The sequence below is a fragment of the Euleptes europaea genome, chromosome 12, assembly GCF_029931775.1.
Source record: "Euleptes europaea isolate rEulEur1 chromosome 12, rEulEur1.hap1, whole genome shotgun sequence".
NCBI classification, from domain to species: Eukaryota; Metazoa; Chordata; class Lepidosauria; order Squamata; family Sphaerodactylidae; genus Euleptes; species Euleptes europaea.
In genome coordinates, this window is record NC_079323.1 from 20,806,585 (window position 1) to 20,823,578 (window position 16,994).

The 16,994-nt window shown below is 42.8% G+C and overlaps 1 protein-coding gene across 1 annotated transcript in view; it reads right to left on the minus strand.

The window, feature by feature from the left end:
• Positions 1 to 4,769: 4,769 nt before the first annotated feature.
• LATS2 (large tumor suppressor kinase 2) overlaps positions 4,770 to 16,994 on the minus strand; it is a 37,178-nt gene continuing 24,953 nt past the window's right edge. Inside the window, exons 2-7 of the mRNA XM_056858710.1 lie at positions 11,831 to 11,963; positions 9,355 to 10,907; positions 8,053 to 8,635; positions 7,381 to 7,563; positions 6,332 to 6,438; positions 4,770 to 5,288 (exon numbers count right to left, since the gene is read on the minus strand). Of these exons, the coding sequence (XP_056714688.1) occupies positions 4,794 to 5,288; positions 6,332 to 6,438; positions 7,381 to 7,563; positions 8,053 to 8,635; positions 9,355 to 10,907; positions 11,831 to 11,963 (3,054 nt within the window). The 3' untranslated portion in view covers positions 4,770 to 4,793. The remainder of the gene's footprint in view (positions 5,289 to 6,331; positions 6,439 to 7,380; positions 7,564 to 8,052; positions 8,636 to 9,354; positions 10,908 to 11,830; positions 11,964 to 16,994) is intronic.

Below are 16,994 nucleotides of genomic sequence, written 5' to 3' on the forward strand. Positions count from 1 at the left end.
TTTGCACAGCCAATCAAATTTCCAATAGTCACTCAGAAGCCCTAGTGGGCAAAAGCCCTATCTGGCCCTGCCTACTTTCTAAAAACACTTGGCGGGCACCAGAAAAGGTGTTGGCAGATGCAATGGCGCCCACTGGCAGCACGTTGGGGACCCCTGATGTAATGGGTCCCTGGAAGATGGGCAGAATAAAATAAGTGATAAAACCCCAACAATCATCTTGTAAATACCCTCTTGCCTGGCTGCCTGCGGTAAGAATTATTTCCAAGTGCCTCAGAAGTTGGTTCTGTTAGGACGCAAGGACCAATCCAGGTACATTTAGGCATGCAAAAAAATTCTATGAGCGAGCGACTTGTATGAGCTCAATGGCACACTTTCAGTACATTCCTGAGTGGAATGCCTGTGCCGGGCTTAGGAGGCAACCTCCACCCGGCGCCAAAAATCTGTGCAAAGATACGCCACCTAAAAGGTGGTGTATCTCTTAAAAAATAAAAGGGGGCGTTCCCATGCAGTAACAGCTTAGGAGACTGCCTAACGGTGGCCCCGCCCCCCGGCCAGCACGGGGACACCCCAGGAATGCTTCCTGGGATGCCGCTGCGGCCTTTGCCAGTGTCCGGATGCTGGCATAAGGCTCTGTCGGCATCCGGGCCTGCACACTGGTGCTGGGGCCACAAACACCGGCGTACGCCGCCCAGACGCCGGCACAGGCCTCCTGAAGAATTTTGTCCTGGCCACCGGTGCAGCTCAGGAATGCACTGATAGTATGGTTCCATTTTACCTTCCAAGGTTAATTAAAACCCATGTTAAGCCTGCACACATTTACAGAAATAAATAAATAAATATATACACATATATACACACACACATACACAAACAGTTCAAACCCAACCAGGCATGTGTATAGGTTGTAAAATCTATTGCCAATTACCCAAACATCTGGTCAGATTGGTTTTGGTTGTAATACTGGTTAGTATATGTCTCTCATATACTATGTGTGCAGGTATCAACCTAGTAGAGCAGTGCTAGTAAAGGACTGCTCTACTAGGTTGATACCTGCACACATAGTATATGAGAGACATATACTAACCAGTATTACAACCAAAACCAATCTGACCAGATGTTTGAGTAATTGGCAATAGATTTTGCAATCTATACACATGCCTGGTTGGGTTTGAACTGTTTGTATTTATTTATTTATTTCTGTAAATGTGTGCAGGCTTTATAAAAATTCCTTTTACCCAACCTCGGGTACCCAGCTTCTGTTTTTAGGTTGGGTCTTATTCCCCTCTTTTTTCTTCCATTTTACCTTCCAACATGACACAGATCACACAAACACAGAGACATCTGGGATTTTCATTTTTTTTAATAATAAATTGTGCCAGCAGAAGCTTTTGAAAGGCAAATGATAAATAAATAACAGTTAAACTGAGTTCCTGAGGAAGAACCTACCACATGAAAGTATGTCAGATAGATGTAAATATCAAAAACATGGCATTATTATATAAAAAGTAGTAATACTGAATCTTTCATAGATCGCCACAACACAAGCACTGCATACCTCAGAACACTCCTTTCATACAAATGTAAACAAATACACAATCATTTTGTTTAGTTTAGCCTGATGGATTTACAGGTGGTGTTGCTTTAGGTATTTGGACAAAGGGTAGGATATGATAGGCTAAAATGTTAAGGAATAATATGTGAAATAACATAGAAAGAAAATGAAGCTTTAGATTTAGAAAACTTTAAAAGCAAAAAAACCCACCGTGGAATATTACCCTCAAATGTTATTGCAATCAATCATTTAAAATAGGACTGTTAAACTAATCTGAATTAAGGATTTGGAAAAAAAAACTAGTTATATATATATAATATAAATGAAGATACGTATGGCTTAATTATCTTTAGTATTCCATTATCACTTTGAATAATCCTCACATTAACATAGCTAACAAAAAGGCATATTTTAAACTGTTTTTCTTACTATTTTAGCGTATGCTTGCATTTTGATAGAGAAGAAGGATTAATACGGTTCACCGTAAAGAGATGAACACAATATAACAGACCAGGTGCAATCAGGGCCAGCATTTTTAAAACGGGAGCGATTCACATGAATAACTACGGCTGCAAACCCCAAGCACATTCTCTTGGTGTGGGCACAATTAGGACAGGGCTGTCAAATAGAATAATTCACAATTCCAAGCAGCCTCCAATTCCAAGTGCCATCAGTGACCCAAAGTGATGTTCATCAAGGATTACCAAACGACATATCTTGGGGAAAGATCTGAGTTACAATGCCTGTAAAATTGTTGTAACAACAGATGATCGAGTCCATTTTACTCTATGCTTTGATCATGTGTGCAGTATCCATACCTCTGAGGTGATCACAAAGAAGCTACTAGATATGAAAAGATATCGTGCTATAGCCCGTCTCTCTCCTCTTGATGGGCTCAGGAGCTGCCTTAATCAGGGGCAGCCCCAGAGAGAAAAAGATACTGTCACTTAATTACCCTTAATGTTACTGCTCTGAAGAGTCCTATTAATTTTAAGGATAACGCAAAAATAAGTGGCTAGATACTACCACCTTTTCTGTTGTCGTAAGTGAGAACCAGGGTGATCTCACCCCATTTCCCTCTCCTCAGGGCAGCCCTGTCCTACATAGCATTTTGTCCACATGAATTTCATGACCCCCCAGCATAGCTTTCTCAGGGCACAAATGTGGCTCTTCTGCTATCTTGTGCCACAAGAAAAAGCTGTATCAAACTGAAGGTTCCTGAATCAAATTTAAGGCACAGAGAAAATTCTCACCTATATGTTTTACCTTACAGAGATGTTAATGAATACTATATGGTGAGTTTCAAAACTGCTGAACACTGTATATCATACTAAGTGAGTTTCAGAGGGTAGCCATGTTGGTTTGCAGTAGAACAGCAAGATTCAAGTCCAGTAGAAACCTTACAGCTCATTCCTGAGCCTCTGGCGGTCGGGGACGGCATGGATGAGGCGCCGCCTCACTGCCTCCAAACCAGTTTCCCAGCCGCTAAAAATATTTAAAAAGCCTTTTGCAGGCTTTTAAAAATTTAAATAAGGATTTTCGCCCCATAGAGAATAGCAAGGCTGCACCTGCTAAAAAGCAGGCGCAGCCTCGCTCTTCTCCCTGCTGGTGTACTCGGGGCAAAAGGGGACAGGAAGCTGCCTACAGGCAGCCCCAGCCCCCGGAACACCCTGGGAACGCCTCCCGGGATGCCAGAATGCCCCCTGGAACACCAGCGCGGGCCTTTACACTGGTGGGATGCTGGTGGAACGGAGCCTTGACTACTTACCATGAGGGCTCCTTCTCTTCCGAGGAGAAGGGCATCTTGATCAGTGGGTGTTTTCCCGGGGTGGCACTGCTATGGCAGGGCCGGGAGACTGGCATCCGAGCCTCCCTGCCAGGACTGGGGCCACTTACGGCGGTGTAAATAGCCCAGATGCCAGCGTGGGGGGGGTCCCAACGCCAGTGCAGCCCCCTTCCTGGCCTCCTGAGGATTTTCGTCCTCAGAAGTCAGGAATGCGCTGTTTGAGGCCAACAAGATTTTCAGGGTATAAGCTTTCAAGAGCCAAAGCTTAGAGAGCATTTGTTCCCACAGGCAGCTTTGACTCTTGAAAGCTCATACCCCAAAAATCTTGTTGGTCTCTAAAGTGAAACTGGACTCAAATCTACATGCTAAGCGAGTAGGTCATTTTACATAGCTGGTAGAAAATGTTCTGCTATTTTACCCTTTCTTTGGGAGGATAAATCTTTTATGAAACAAGGTGATTATACCAACCTCTCCCACCCACCCCCATCCTCACTGCCAATCCCTATTGAATCAATGCTTTGTAATTTGTTTTCTAAAACATAGAAAGGCGGTATACATCATAATAGGGGGGAAAAACCCATCCACACAATACATTATCAGCACGCAAATTCTGAAGGCCTAAGTTGTAGATCCTCAGTGAAATTGGTACACAGGACCTGCCTGTGAATGGCAAGGAAAAGGTCATCTCAAACAGGAAAACAAACTAATCAGCCCATGCAACATTCTCCACACACCAGTCACTGAAATCACACCCTGTCACTTGCTCACACTCTGATTACATGAAAATCCAAAAGAAAAAATAAGGGAAATAAGCAGCTTCAAAATATTTTTGTTGAAATGTGGAAAAATACACATAAAAATCAAGGGTGTGAATAAAAAAAATGGCACCATGGTAAATTTAGGACGTTAGACAGTGGACTTTTTGTTTTCTCTTACTAAACATTATTGCACAGCGACCTTGAATCACACGTTCTTAAATCTTACACATTTCCTCAAAAAAAAATGTGACATAAGTGCGATGGATAATTTAAAAAAAATGTAGAAAAGAAGAACAGCAGCATGATTTGTCAAACTTAATCCCTATAATTTAGTAGGAAAAAATAACCCTGCTATAAACAAAATATAAGTGCTCTTTGCTCACTTAAAAAAAAAATAGCATGATGCTGGGGAAATCTGTAAATACTCAGAGCGGGCAACAGATCCAGAAGGAAAACATTTGCTAACAAACCCAGCCTGATGAAGATCCAGATTTCAAGTGTACTCATCTATATAGCTATTTACAGTGCTAAATGGCCTAAATCAGAATGAGCTTCCATTTAGGACCTTGTCTGCAAGTCCTTTCCAGACTTATATCAGCCTGAACTAGAACTCGTTGCAATTAAGGACTACATAAAGGAAGACCCTAAAATTGTGATTTTCTTTTCTTTTTTTGCTTTGAGAACTCTGTACAATAATTTACACATATACAGGTTGACAAGCTCCAGTCTGATCCAGCCCATCTTTGCTTTCTATGTCAGAATTCTCAGACTGGTTTACTTCTAGCCCAGAAGGCTTTGGATATCTAAACGGGTATCCGTTGTCATCGAAGAACCTTCGGAAAGTGAACTCATAGAAGGCGTGTTCGGTGTGTTTGCCGCTAGAGGAGACCTGCGGGTCCCAGGCTCTGGTGCTGTCCTCACTTGTGTCCTCCCAAGGACCATCTTCCTCAACTGGATCGAAATTAGATGTATCCGTTGGATGGCTAATCTTTGGGATGTAGGGAGCCGGCTGCCTGCGACAGTCAGTGGAGAACTCTATGGAGTCAAAGAAAAGGTGAGCCTTAATGTCATCGGCTCCGTTTCTTCCAAGCCTCTCTTCGGCAGAGCAACACAGTTTGGCGATCAGGTCACTCGCTTCAGGACTTAGCTTGATCTGGGAGGGAATGTGCAGGGTGCTCTCCCAGTTGATCACCTGAAGAACGCAAACAGCTAGTTAGCAACCAGTAGCGCTTCTGCTCAGCACAACTGGACAGCTGGACCCGCTGACAGTTGCACTTCTTTCTCTATTCCCTGTCCATCATCTTTCTTGCCACAATGAAATAAGTTTGGGAAAACAGCTAAGATAACGACCGAAACCCCCCAAACCTAAACAATATCACAAACGGTAACTCATTTCCCCACCAACAAGAGCACTAGGATACACCCAATGACACTGTCAGTCATTACTCCCAGGAGCCCAATACTGTCAATAGGTACACTCCCAGATTTGATCAATGAAGGAGAATATGCATGCTAGACCAAAGACAAAATACGGTGGGGTAATTTTCTGTGGTTATCCCACACCTCTGTAACAGCCTCCCATAGAGGTCAGAGGGACTTCTCCCCTCCTGGGTTTCCAGCAAGGATCTAAAACAGAATTATTCCACAGAGCTTTTGGGGCAGTCTGAGTTTCGGCCAAAGAGAATGTTTTGCTGCACAAGGTGTTTTACAATGGTGATTTAAATGCAGTTTTTAAAATGAATTTTAACATATTGTTTTAATGTTTTAAATTATGAGATTGTATACATAGGGTTTTTTTTTGCCCATTTGGATGGCCCAGGCCAGCCTGATCTCATTAGATCTCAGAAACTAAGCAGGGTCGGCCCTGGTTAGTTCTTGAATGGGAGACCACCACAAAAGTCCAGGGTTGCTATGCAAAGGCAGGCAATGGCAAACCACCTCTGAATGTATCTTGCCTTGAAAACCCCTTGAGGGGGTTGCCATAAGTTGGCTTTGACTTGACAGCACTTTACACACACATACAGTTTTATTGTATTTTGTATTATTATTATTACCTACCTTGGGTCCTGACAGGTGGGCAAATAAATAAATACATAAATATGCATACTTTACCGTATCAGCCTGTTTCTGGGGCACTGTTCAAAATCAAACACCAGCAACTACAGCTGCAGTATATTTTTCAAACTTTGACACACTATCCAGCTTTATTATCATAGTTAACTAGACTGAATTTACCTTCAGCTGGGTTTCGGTGGGCGAGGGAGCCAGAAAGGGAGGCTGCCCTACCAGCATCTCAAAGAGAATCACGCCAACACTCCACCAGTCACAAAGCTGAGTGTATCCTGAAAGGCAAGCAAAAGAATGTATTCTTCAACTGGCAAGAGCAGGATTGTGCACAATACTTCCTGCTGTGTTCCAAAGACAATTTCTTTTTAAATTATCACACATAAGTGTATGGTTTCATCTCAAAATAATAAATTGTGGCCCAAAATGATGACTGAGAAATCTGCCTCAATGCCTTCTGATGGTCAGCCTTGGTCTAGTCACTGAAAGCAAAGCGGGAACTCAAAAAAGTACTTGGCATGTTTATTATTCACTGTTTTAGTAGACAACAGATGCCCTTCAAAGATCTCAACTCTACAAAGCATCACCCCTCAGCACTGCCTCTGCAGCTGCCAAATAGAACTTGGACCACACTGTCATTAAAGGTAAAGGTCCCCTGTGCAAGCACCAGGTCATTCCTGACCCATGGGGTGACGTCACATCCAGACGTTTCCAAGGCAGACTTTGTTTGCGGGGTGGTTTGGCAGTGCCTTCCCCAGTCATCTTCCCTTTACCCCCAGCAAGCTGGGTACTCATTTCACTAACCTCGGAAGGATGGAAGGCTGAGTCAACCTTGAGCCGGCTACCTGAAACCAACTTCCTTTTGTAACAATCGAAATGCTGTCTCCACTTTATCGGTTTTACTTATACTTTCTTTCTACCATTAAGTCAAGATAAATCCAAGAACTGAGCAGAGGTAAACATGGATTTCCTGTAACTCTTTCTACCTTTTGCTCTAACTGTCTCCAGTGAGTTTTCTGGGCATGTCTGAGCCATAAGGGCCAAGATTGCATTGACTCAGTGACTCAACAGTGGGCTTATGCTTCAACAAGATAAAGAGCCGCAAACTGCACCCACAGGTGTCAACCTCAAGCTTTCCTCAGCCCATTAATATTTTTTTTCATACAGGAAACAGAATTCAAAGTAGCTGCCTTCAAGTGATAAAGAGAGGCATGCTCTACCTTTACGGAGCAGGACTTCTGGTGCAATGTAATTGGGAGTGCCAACTAACGAATGGGCTAAGCATCTCTGATGTTGTTTCTTAGCTCTTTGCTCCAAGGTCTTCAGCCTGTCTCCACATCTGCAGTTAGACACATCATCCCAGAGATCGCTTGGCTCCATGCTGTCCTGCCTGATATGACTCCCTTTCAAAGAAAAAAGAAACTAACATGATTACATGGAAGGATTTATAAATCTGCTCTTCAGGAAACAGAAATTTATTCCACTTACTATGTTTTGTTTTGAATCACGCATATTCTGAAATGTAGACTTTGTAAGCTTTGTAATTTATTTTTGTCATGACTCAGGTTTATGTGTGTGTGGATAGATAGATAGATAGATAGATAGATATTTACTTACTCATGTGTAACATTTATCTTATACATTTGATAAACAGCATATTTTTAAAAACTAAGCAACCAGTCAAAAAGCTCTCCTGTAGCTCATTGTCTTACCAGAAAACAACAGAATCAATTTGGGGTCATTAGAAACTGCCACAAACAACATTGTGCTGTGTGTAGTCTCTAGGGATTGTTCACACACTTGTGCATTTGCCAAAACAGCTCTTTTTGTAAAATAAATACTATAACATGTTACCCTGCTTCCCGCCCCCGCCTAGTCTAAAAGCACAATACCTTTCTGATAATATTTTGAATTGTGCGTCCATCTGAATCCAGTGCAGAGGCCAAAATCTGTCAGTTTGATGTGCCCATCTAGATCAATCAGGATATTATCAGGTTTAATGTCTCTATGGATAAATCCCATTTTGTGCACACTCTCTATGGCCAAAGTGAGTTCAGCAATGTAAAACCGGGCTAAATTTTCTGGAAAGACTTCCATTCGTATCAGCAAGCTCATCATGTCTCCGCCGGGGATGTAGTCCATCACAAAGTAAAGGTTATCTTTGTCTTGAAAAGAGTAGTAGAGCTTAACCACCCATTCATTGTCTGCTTCTGCGAGGATATCTCTCTCGGCCTTGACGTGAGCCACTTGGTTACGACTCAGCACATCCTTCTTCCTGAGGGTTTTCATGGCATACAGAGCATTAGTATCCACTTTGCAGGCAAGGCAAACTTCTCCAAAAGCCCCAATACCCAGAGTTTTGATTTTTACAAACATTGATTTGTCCATCTTGGCTCTCTTGAGCCTGTTGTAGTTGGACTCTTTCTGGTAGAGGATTTTCCTCATTTGTTCTTGCTCTGCTTCAGAAAGGCCGGCCTTCATAAGACAAGGGAAGGGGAAGAAGTGAGAAATCAAGACAGTCAGTTTTTAATTATATACATCGTTAGAAACAACTGTACAAAGTTAGTCTGAGGCTAATTCCTAATTAACATGACTGCTTAAAATTCTCCCTTAAAAAGCTAAGGTTCTGTATCAACCTCAAAATGTTTAACACAACACACGCAGGTTGTATTCTGCTCGCTAACTTAATTTAGTACATAACCAGGGCCATTTTGTGATTTTGCAATTGCATCGCACAGGCATAAAAATTTAGTACAAGGCTCCAAATTCATTACTCCAAGGCTCACAACAGTTTCTTTCTAAATAAAAAACATATTTCTAGGTCACATGGCAAAGAACACAAGGATGAAAAGTGGGGGGGGCACTATGTGGAGAAAAAAACCTCAGCAGCCAGTAAGGATTAAGCAGGCTTCCAGTGGACAGTGATTTGTAGCATTCCACTCCTTCCCTCTGTGACTGTGAGAATCTGAAGATGAGGGCATCAAAAATGATACCCAGCACTGTCCTAAGGATGCAGAGGATCAGGACATGTTTTCGCTATAGTTTGTTTTTGGATGAAATTATTACACTGCCTCTGGGAATCAAAAGTTTTTAAAAAATCTGTATTATGTTAAATATGGAGGGATGCCATATTACTTTTATCCCACTCTGATTTTTTCCCCTTTTATGAAAGAAACACACAAAAGTTAATTTACTTTGGCCATTTCTTGCTCCAGTTGTAGCCGGCGATTAATTTTTTGCTGGTAGGTCTTTATGACATTCTCCACATGCTGCTCCATATAGAATTTAAAGGCAAATGGTGAGTAACTCTTGATGCGGGACTCTCTTTTCTCTTCATCTTTGCCACCTTTTCGCACTGGCACTGGTGAGGTCTGGATTTGCTTTTTATCCTTGCCGGATTTTTCCACTTTGACGCTCTTGATTTTATCATTCCTTTCCCCGTTTTCCTCTGCTTTGTTGCTTGGTGAGTTTGAGACCCCTCTCATTGTCTGCTCAATTCCTGTACGTAAGCAATTGATATCGAACTGCTCGGAATTACTAGGCAGCAGATAATGTTTAGGATATGGTGGTGGTGGACACCTGAGCTCCTGATTGCTATAATCAACATCTAATGGATAAGTATTTGCTCCTCCAACAGGAAGGGGGTGCTGTTCAATCATTCCTACGCCATCCACAGCCGAAGACTGCGCAGGTAACCAGCCAGGATGAGCAGGGCCCACAGCAGTCTGTGGCTCGGGCCTCATCACTCTTGTGCTCTTCACCGGCTGGAGGATATGAGCAGAGGTGACTGCTGTGATGGTGTTTGGAGAACTAATGGAAGGGTCAGCTTTGCCTGAAGGAGTCTGCCTCATGGATACCGGTATCTGCTGCTGTTGTTGGTGATTGTTGAAGGAATTGGTTCGGCTCGGCACACAAGCATCTGATCTGAAGGGCACATGCTGCCGGGGAGACGCATCCAGTGCCTGGTTCTGTAATGAATCACGGCGGGAGGAGGAGGAAGACGAGGAGGAGGAGGTCGCTTGCCACTGCTGAACTTGAGGGTTGTTCATGTCATACAGGTCCATGTTCAGGCTGTTTCTAGATGGGGTCAACAGACCCTGTGGCGGGCTGTCTGAAAATTCGTTTGTAAATGCTGGGCCTCTGGTGATCACATGCATTGGGTGAGAAGCTTGGATGGGTTGCTTGTGATGAGAATGGGGCATATACAGACCGGCCGTTGCTTGCTGGAACCCATGGCCAGAGTTATTCTGAACCACATTCCCTTTGTTCGGAAGGCTTGGATAACCTCCTTCCTGCTGTAGCTTGTTCTGAAACGACTGACTCCGCTGAATGCCGTACCCAAGAACATCACCCTGCACTATTATGGGCTGCCTGCTATAATGCGGGCTGTTTGTGCCATGGTTACTTTGCAGCTGCAAAGCTTGGCCACTGTGAGTAACCACCGGGTAATTGATTACTGGAGAATCTATGTTTGCAGGGTATGTTTTCTGTTGGTGACTCCCAGGTGTGTTGTGGGAACCAACAACAGGTGGCCTTTGTACAGGAGCACTCATATTTGCAGACTGTGAAGCAGAAAGCAAGTAGTCCATATATGGCCTGGAAACCTCACTGAGCATGTTGGCAGCTTCTGCCCCAAAGCCTGACCCATCATAGCCTGGGTTACTGATCTGGTGGTAGGACGGAAAAGATTCACTGGATCCTTCAAAACTGGGCCTACGGCTGATGTTGTGTGGCGAGATGCCTTTTCCTATGTGGGAAATAAAAGACAATAGGTGGGAATGTGTTAGAAAACCATTCACACAAGTAAACGTTATCGTGCCATTCCTTAACATGCACACATACAACCCTGGCAATTGGTGGGAAGGCTGTGAATGAGGATATGAGGGGACCATAATGCTAGCTGCAGCATCATACTATTTCTGGTTTTAAAAAATGCTAGTGACATAGGTAACTCTATGGTTTTACCAGAGTTTCTGGCAATTCCTAGAGCTACCCTATATCACTTCCGTTTTTACTGCAAGTTACGTAATGCCACAGTTGGCACTGCAGTTTTTCTTACTTTTCCCCTGCCACGACTCAAAGCCGTGGCAGGCACTAGGAGGAGGGGGCAGAGAATGCTTCTCTCTGACCAGAGGCCTAAGGCCTAACCCAATTAGGTGGTCAAACTGCTGTTCCTGGCAGGTTCAAATGTAATTCTTGGATAAATTCACCTTTTCATAGTGCAAGCTGGGAAAGGGATACAGGAGGGGAAGCTATTAGAGCAACTCACTGCATGCTGCTTTTTTATATATTCCCCCCAAACCAAAAGGGAGAAAAGAGCTAGTGAAGGTGATGGAAACAGCCAAAAATGGGGTAAATTAATTCTCCCTTTTTTGTCTTTTCTCTTTTTGAACTCTCAACTGTGCAAAACCTTCGCATTTTCCTTGTAAACGCCATTCCAAACCTTTGAATAATAAATAAAATTAAAATTGCTGCAAGTCTTCCAGTTTGTTGCATCAGTCTTTACCACATCAAATGACCCGGGAATGGAATGTCAAGCAGAGATTGCCACATAGAACACAATTCTAAGGTCTTTTCTTCCTTGAGGAACTACAGTTAAAAGGGTCAAGGTAGCTGCAAAGTTGCTTTCTTGTTTAAACAGGATCAAATCCAGAGAACACTCAAGCTTACCCGGAGAAGTCTGCTTGATTACACGGACTATTTGTTCATTTCTAGCATCTAAGTATCCCATCTTGCTAATGTATTCCAAAGCTGCTTCTATGCTTCTGCTGCCAGTCTGTTTGAGGGCTCTTATCGCCATCTCCTAGATAAAATGAAGATACAGACACAAATGACAGCCCCACATATAGTCTGAATGTATCTGATAGCATAGCAATGTTCGAGCTAAAATGAGGTCAGTCTAATCAAGAGGTTGGATCCAGCCAGCGTTTCCACTTAATCTCACCTAGATTCCCTCATTACTACAGCCCCTCTCCCATCCCATATGGCTTTTGTCCATGAAGGTCTCATGATTCACAGCATGGCCCTTTTGGAAGTCAAAGGGGACCACACCCTCCTTTTTTCACCAGCTGAACATCTGGCTGAATCCAACCCAAGGCCTGGACAGGAGGCCCACATAAATTGCTCTTTCAAAAACAAGAGCAGAATATAAGAATACATTAACACATTTGGGTTGTTACTGCATTAAAGGATTCTAAATTGTATGAGGTTTCATAGTGCAATCCTGTACAGAATTAGGCCAGGCTAACCCAACTGGAACCAAGGAGCTTTGGCTGGAGTAACTCCCGTATAAACTCCGTATGTCAGTTGAGCAACTAATTGATTAAATCTGCACATGGATATAACAACGGTTTTGAAGAAAAAAAGGACTCTCTTTTTAGACACTTCTTGTACATGTCATAGCAGGCACCATTTTAGAGGAGGCACTCTTTCCAGTGCAAGAGAGAGGAAGAACAACCTAAGCTGGGGAAAAAGACCCAATTTTAGTACCACTTCCATTACAAAAAAAATCTGCTGGTTAAAAGCAAAAGTTTTTAAATTGATCAGCTAAACATTGTAGTCCCTAAAAATAAATGAGTTTTGCTATTTTGCAAGATTGGGTACCTTAAATATTGCTTCATTAATTATTTCGAAGAAATCCTGGTAAGACACTCAACTCTGGAGGGAGCACCTTTATATTTTATTATTACCGACAGGGCAGAGCTGACTAGAACCAGTCAGTTTTGAATGTTCTCAAAACAACTGTATGACATAGCAACCCAAGACACAAACATAAGACAGCCAATTTCTGGCAACGGCTACAGCTAAATGAGCTGTGTTCTCTTCTCCCAGCAGCAGCTACAAAAGGAATCAGCCTTGCCTACTCATAGATTGCCTTATTTGATTAAAGACAGCTTCTGAAACATTTAAATTCATTCAAAATAGTTTGTGTGGGAGTAAATATAAAAATAAGAACAAAAACAAACCAAAATGGATCATTCTTACTTCACACACATATTTAAAGCATTTATTATCCAACAGGTAGCAGGCAATCTTGTAATGGGGGTCAGGTTGTTTATTTAGGGAACAGTTTGCAAAACCATCTCATTTGTTCCACTGAGGAGGAGGAAGCATAAAAGCGACAGGAATATAGTTCCAGATATGGCCAAAATGGTAGATGTAGGAGAAGAAGGGGGGGGGGAGGTCCATCAAAGTCAGTATTGGCTACTCAGACCGGCAGCGGCTCTCCAGGGTCTCAGAAAGAGGTCTTTCACACCACCTACTTACCTGATCCCTTTAACAGGACATGCTGGGGATTGAACCTGGGGCCTTCTGCATTCCAAGCAGAGCCTCTGAGCCACAGCCCCTCCTAACTCTAGTTAAATGACCCTAGATTTGCTGTTAAACTCACTTTGAGAACTTTGTTTTAATCAAGGGACATTATAAGCATATTGAGATTTGTTCTGTGTAGGAGTAAGAATAGCTACATGCAACAGTGATCCTAAGAGGAATGGAATGGCAGAATGCACACATGATCCTGTGGCTGATTCCTCAAATCCTGTTCCAGGAACCATGTGAACATATGTCTATAAGAGAGGCATGTGATCACACCAAGAAAGAAAGGCAATTTTATCAGAAGTATGCTGATTTGGCTTAAGGAAAGAGGGACATCCAGAAAAGTTCAGTAGTTTCTTTATTGGAGGTCAAGGACTACAGTGATGGATGTAGATAGAATGGCATCTTCCAGGTGGAGTCTTAATAAGGAGTGGTAGGGTATGCCAAAGGCCTTGATACCAAGAATCTGGAATAGTATAGAAGACAAGAGATTATCTGTAATCCAGGAGACTTTTAAATCTCATTTCAGTCACAAACTCAGCAGGTAACCTTAAACAAGCCACTCACACACATGAAGCTGCTTTATACTGAGTAGGACCATTGGTCTGCATGGTCAGTACTGTCTACTCAGAATGGCAGTGGTTCACCAGGCTTTCAAGCAGAAGTCTTTCACATCACCTACCACTTGATTATTTTAGCTGGAGATGCCGGGGATTGAACCTGGAATCTCCTGTATGCCAAGCAGATGCTCTGCTGCTGAGCCACACAGTCCCTCCCCTCTCTATCCACTTCAGACTAGTATCTGCAATATGTGGAGAAGGATACTGGACTGCTTTGCGGGCTGTTATAGAGATGATCATAATACATCTGCTTTGAACACTGAAAGCAGTCGATAAATGCTAAATGTCACTGTTATCAGGGAAGAATAAAACATGATTCCAGCTCTCACATGCTTGGAGACAAAAGAAGACTTCTCACAGAGACAGAACAGTAGCTGAATGGAGAAGATAATGACTAGGTTATTAGTTAATCATCACCTGAAACTAACACAGAAGCAAGGGTAACAGCCTCTTAAGTTATTCAGACACCCATCCTACACTTGCTGCTAACTCCAACTCCAATTGACTTCTTGGTTGAGATTAATGGATTGTTTTGTCAGCTAACCAATTACATGAATACAGTCCTACTTCACTTACTCCAGCACACTGTTCGTTTTTTGCCGTCTCTGACAAGTGACTTATTAAAAAGAAAAGAATTTGCTATGGGATGCATTCAATTCTTTTAATATAAAATGATTGTGCATATTAGCAAAGCTACATTGTAGAGTTTCATCATTTTTATACTTTCTATAACACTTGAGGGGGCAAAATGCAATTATTTTGGCACCGGAAGCATCTCCCAATCAAGCCCAAGTATTGGGCGTTGCCCAAAGTTATAGGTGTGTGTTCCTACATAAATTCTAAACAGATCTACAGTGCTTACACAGGAGATGAGGTTCATAGAAGATTGGGTACTGTATTTGTTGCTTTCTGGATATACAAAAAACGATTCCACTTAATTTTATTGGATTGTCCAGAAGTAACTCACTGGACAACTCTAGGCTACAATGGAGAGATTATATCAAAGAAGAATACTAGCCAATCTACAGCCTGAAAGCTGGTATAGTGACCATGAGGGATTTGGAAATGCCTGGTTCCAAAGGTCACCTCAACCATTAATTCACTAGGTAGATATAGGATGACCACACAGCTATCACATATGACCTGTTCTCTCCACTCTGCAGTTTGGGAATGATACCTTCTTTATAGGTTTGTTGCAAGCAGTGATTGATGACCTTCCTGAATTTCATTTAGAGAATGGGCTCATCTAAAATGAACTAATTTGGGTTCAATCCAAATCAGTCCCAAATGCCTTTTTTTAAACTCAGGCTCATTTAGAACTCCGCCTCTCATCAAACTCTCAAAACCACTGGAAGTTCAACAAGGCTTGGGGGCCTTGCATGTCCACTTGTGATGCCCCTCTCCTACCGCTCCCATCCCTTTCTGGTCAGCAGCATTAAGAGGTGCTGTTGTGGCCCTTGAATGCTGCAGCGATAAAGTTCTAGGAGCCAGGATCTCTGAGAACTGTGGTTTTAAAAGAAATGTGCGGTTCTTTAGCCTGCGACAAGGACTGTTGTTTTACACGGCATCTCAGTTCTAAGAGGTCCTAGCACCTGGGACACTGTTGCTGCTTAGTGCAGCCAACAGCAGCCGCTTCTCTCAGTACCTCCAGGTAAATAACACAGGGAAAGGGAAGAGAGTGGCAAAAGCAGAAGGAGTGTTAGAGCTAAGCTAACCACGAGCTGAACTCACCCGTTCAAAAGGTCTGAGCTCAGTGCACAATTAGCATGGAAAATCCGAGTTGAGAGAATCTGCACTCTCTGATTTCATGCTTTGGTTATACCAGTGGTTCCCAAACTTTTCGGGCCACGCCCCCCTTGGTTCCACAAACTCAACCCCAGCGCCCCCTACCCTATCCAACAACACAGTTGAAGGGGTCCACCTCTAGTGTCCCCCCCCGCTACCCCGTTGCCTCTTAGTGCCCCCCAGGTAATCCCACCGTCCCCCAGGGGGTGGTACTGCCCACTTTGGGAACCATTGGGTTATACCATCAGTTATAAGGATCACCAAGTTAATGTATACAAAGCACTTTGACTATCTAGAAAATGCTATAAAAATGCCAAGTATTATTATGCTTAGGACGATGATAGAAGTTCTATACAAGAGACAGTAAAAGAAAACACAGCTCCATTAGTCAGCTCCAGAACCCGAAGAAGAAAAGGTTATTGTGTAATAGCAAGGAGATGTTTCTATGCATTCCTCACCTGAATGCTGAGCACACTGAAGGCAAATAGTTGTGGACCGATTCCCCTGTTTTAGCCTCTCTGCTGGCGTTCTTCCCTGCTCATGTTGGCAGAGGCTAAGATTCTAGTTGTTTTATAAGACTGTCCAGCAACATTTTTCATTAAAAAAAAAAAAAGGTGCCGGGTGCCAGAACATATTTATATTGATTGTCATGAGTAAAGATTGCTCAAGAAGTTACGGGAAGAGACCTCCTCCCACCCCCCTAGTACATCTGAAGGAGATTAGGCCATCCAAGATCGGGACAAAGGAAATTATTTGTTAACAGCCACAAAAATTAATAACTTGCTTTTCCATTCACAAAGAAGGACGGGTAACAGATGCAGGAAACAGATAAGGGTTTTCCCAAGGGAGGAGACAGCAGAAATATCATGCCAGAATGGTATCTCTACGAGAGAAGATTCAGCCTTCTAAGGCAAGCCCAGTGTTGGAGGAGTTTATTTGTGGGCGAATATCTGGCAGTCCTGAACTTCATGGAACACAAGTTTCACTATATATGTTTTACACACAGACCGCTTAGTATTACTGGCCTGTTGTTTATTTATTTTATAAGATGCATTCCAACAATTTCAAAGCAGAGCCCAAAACAAGAATATAAATAATTTAAAGCAATTAAACAT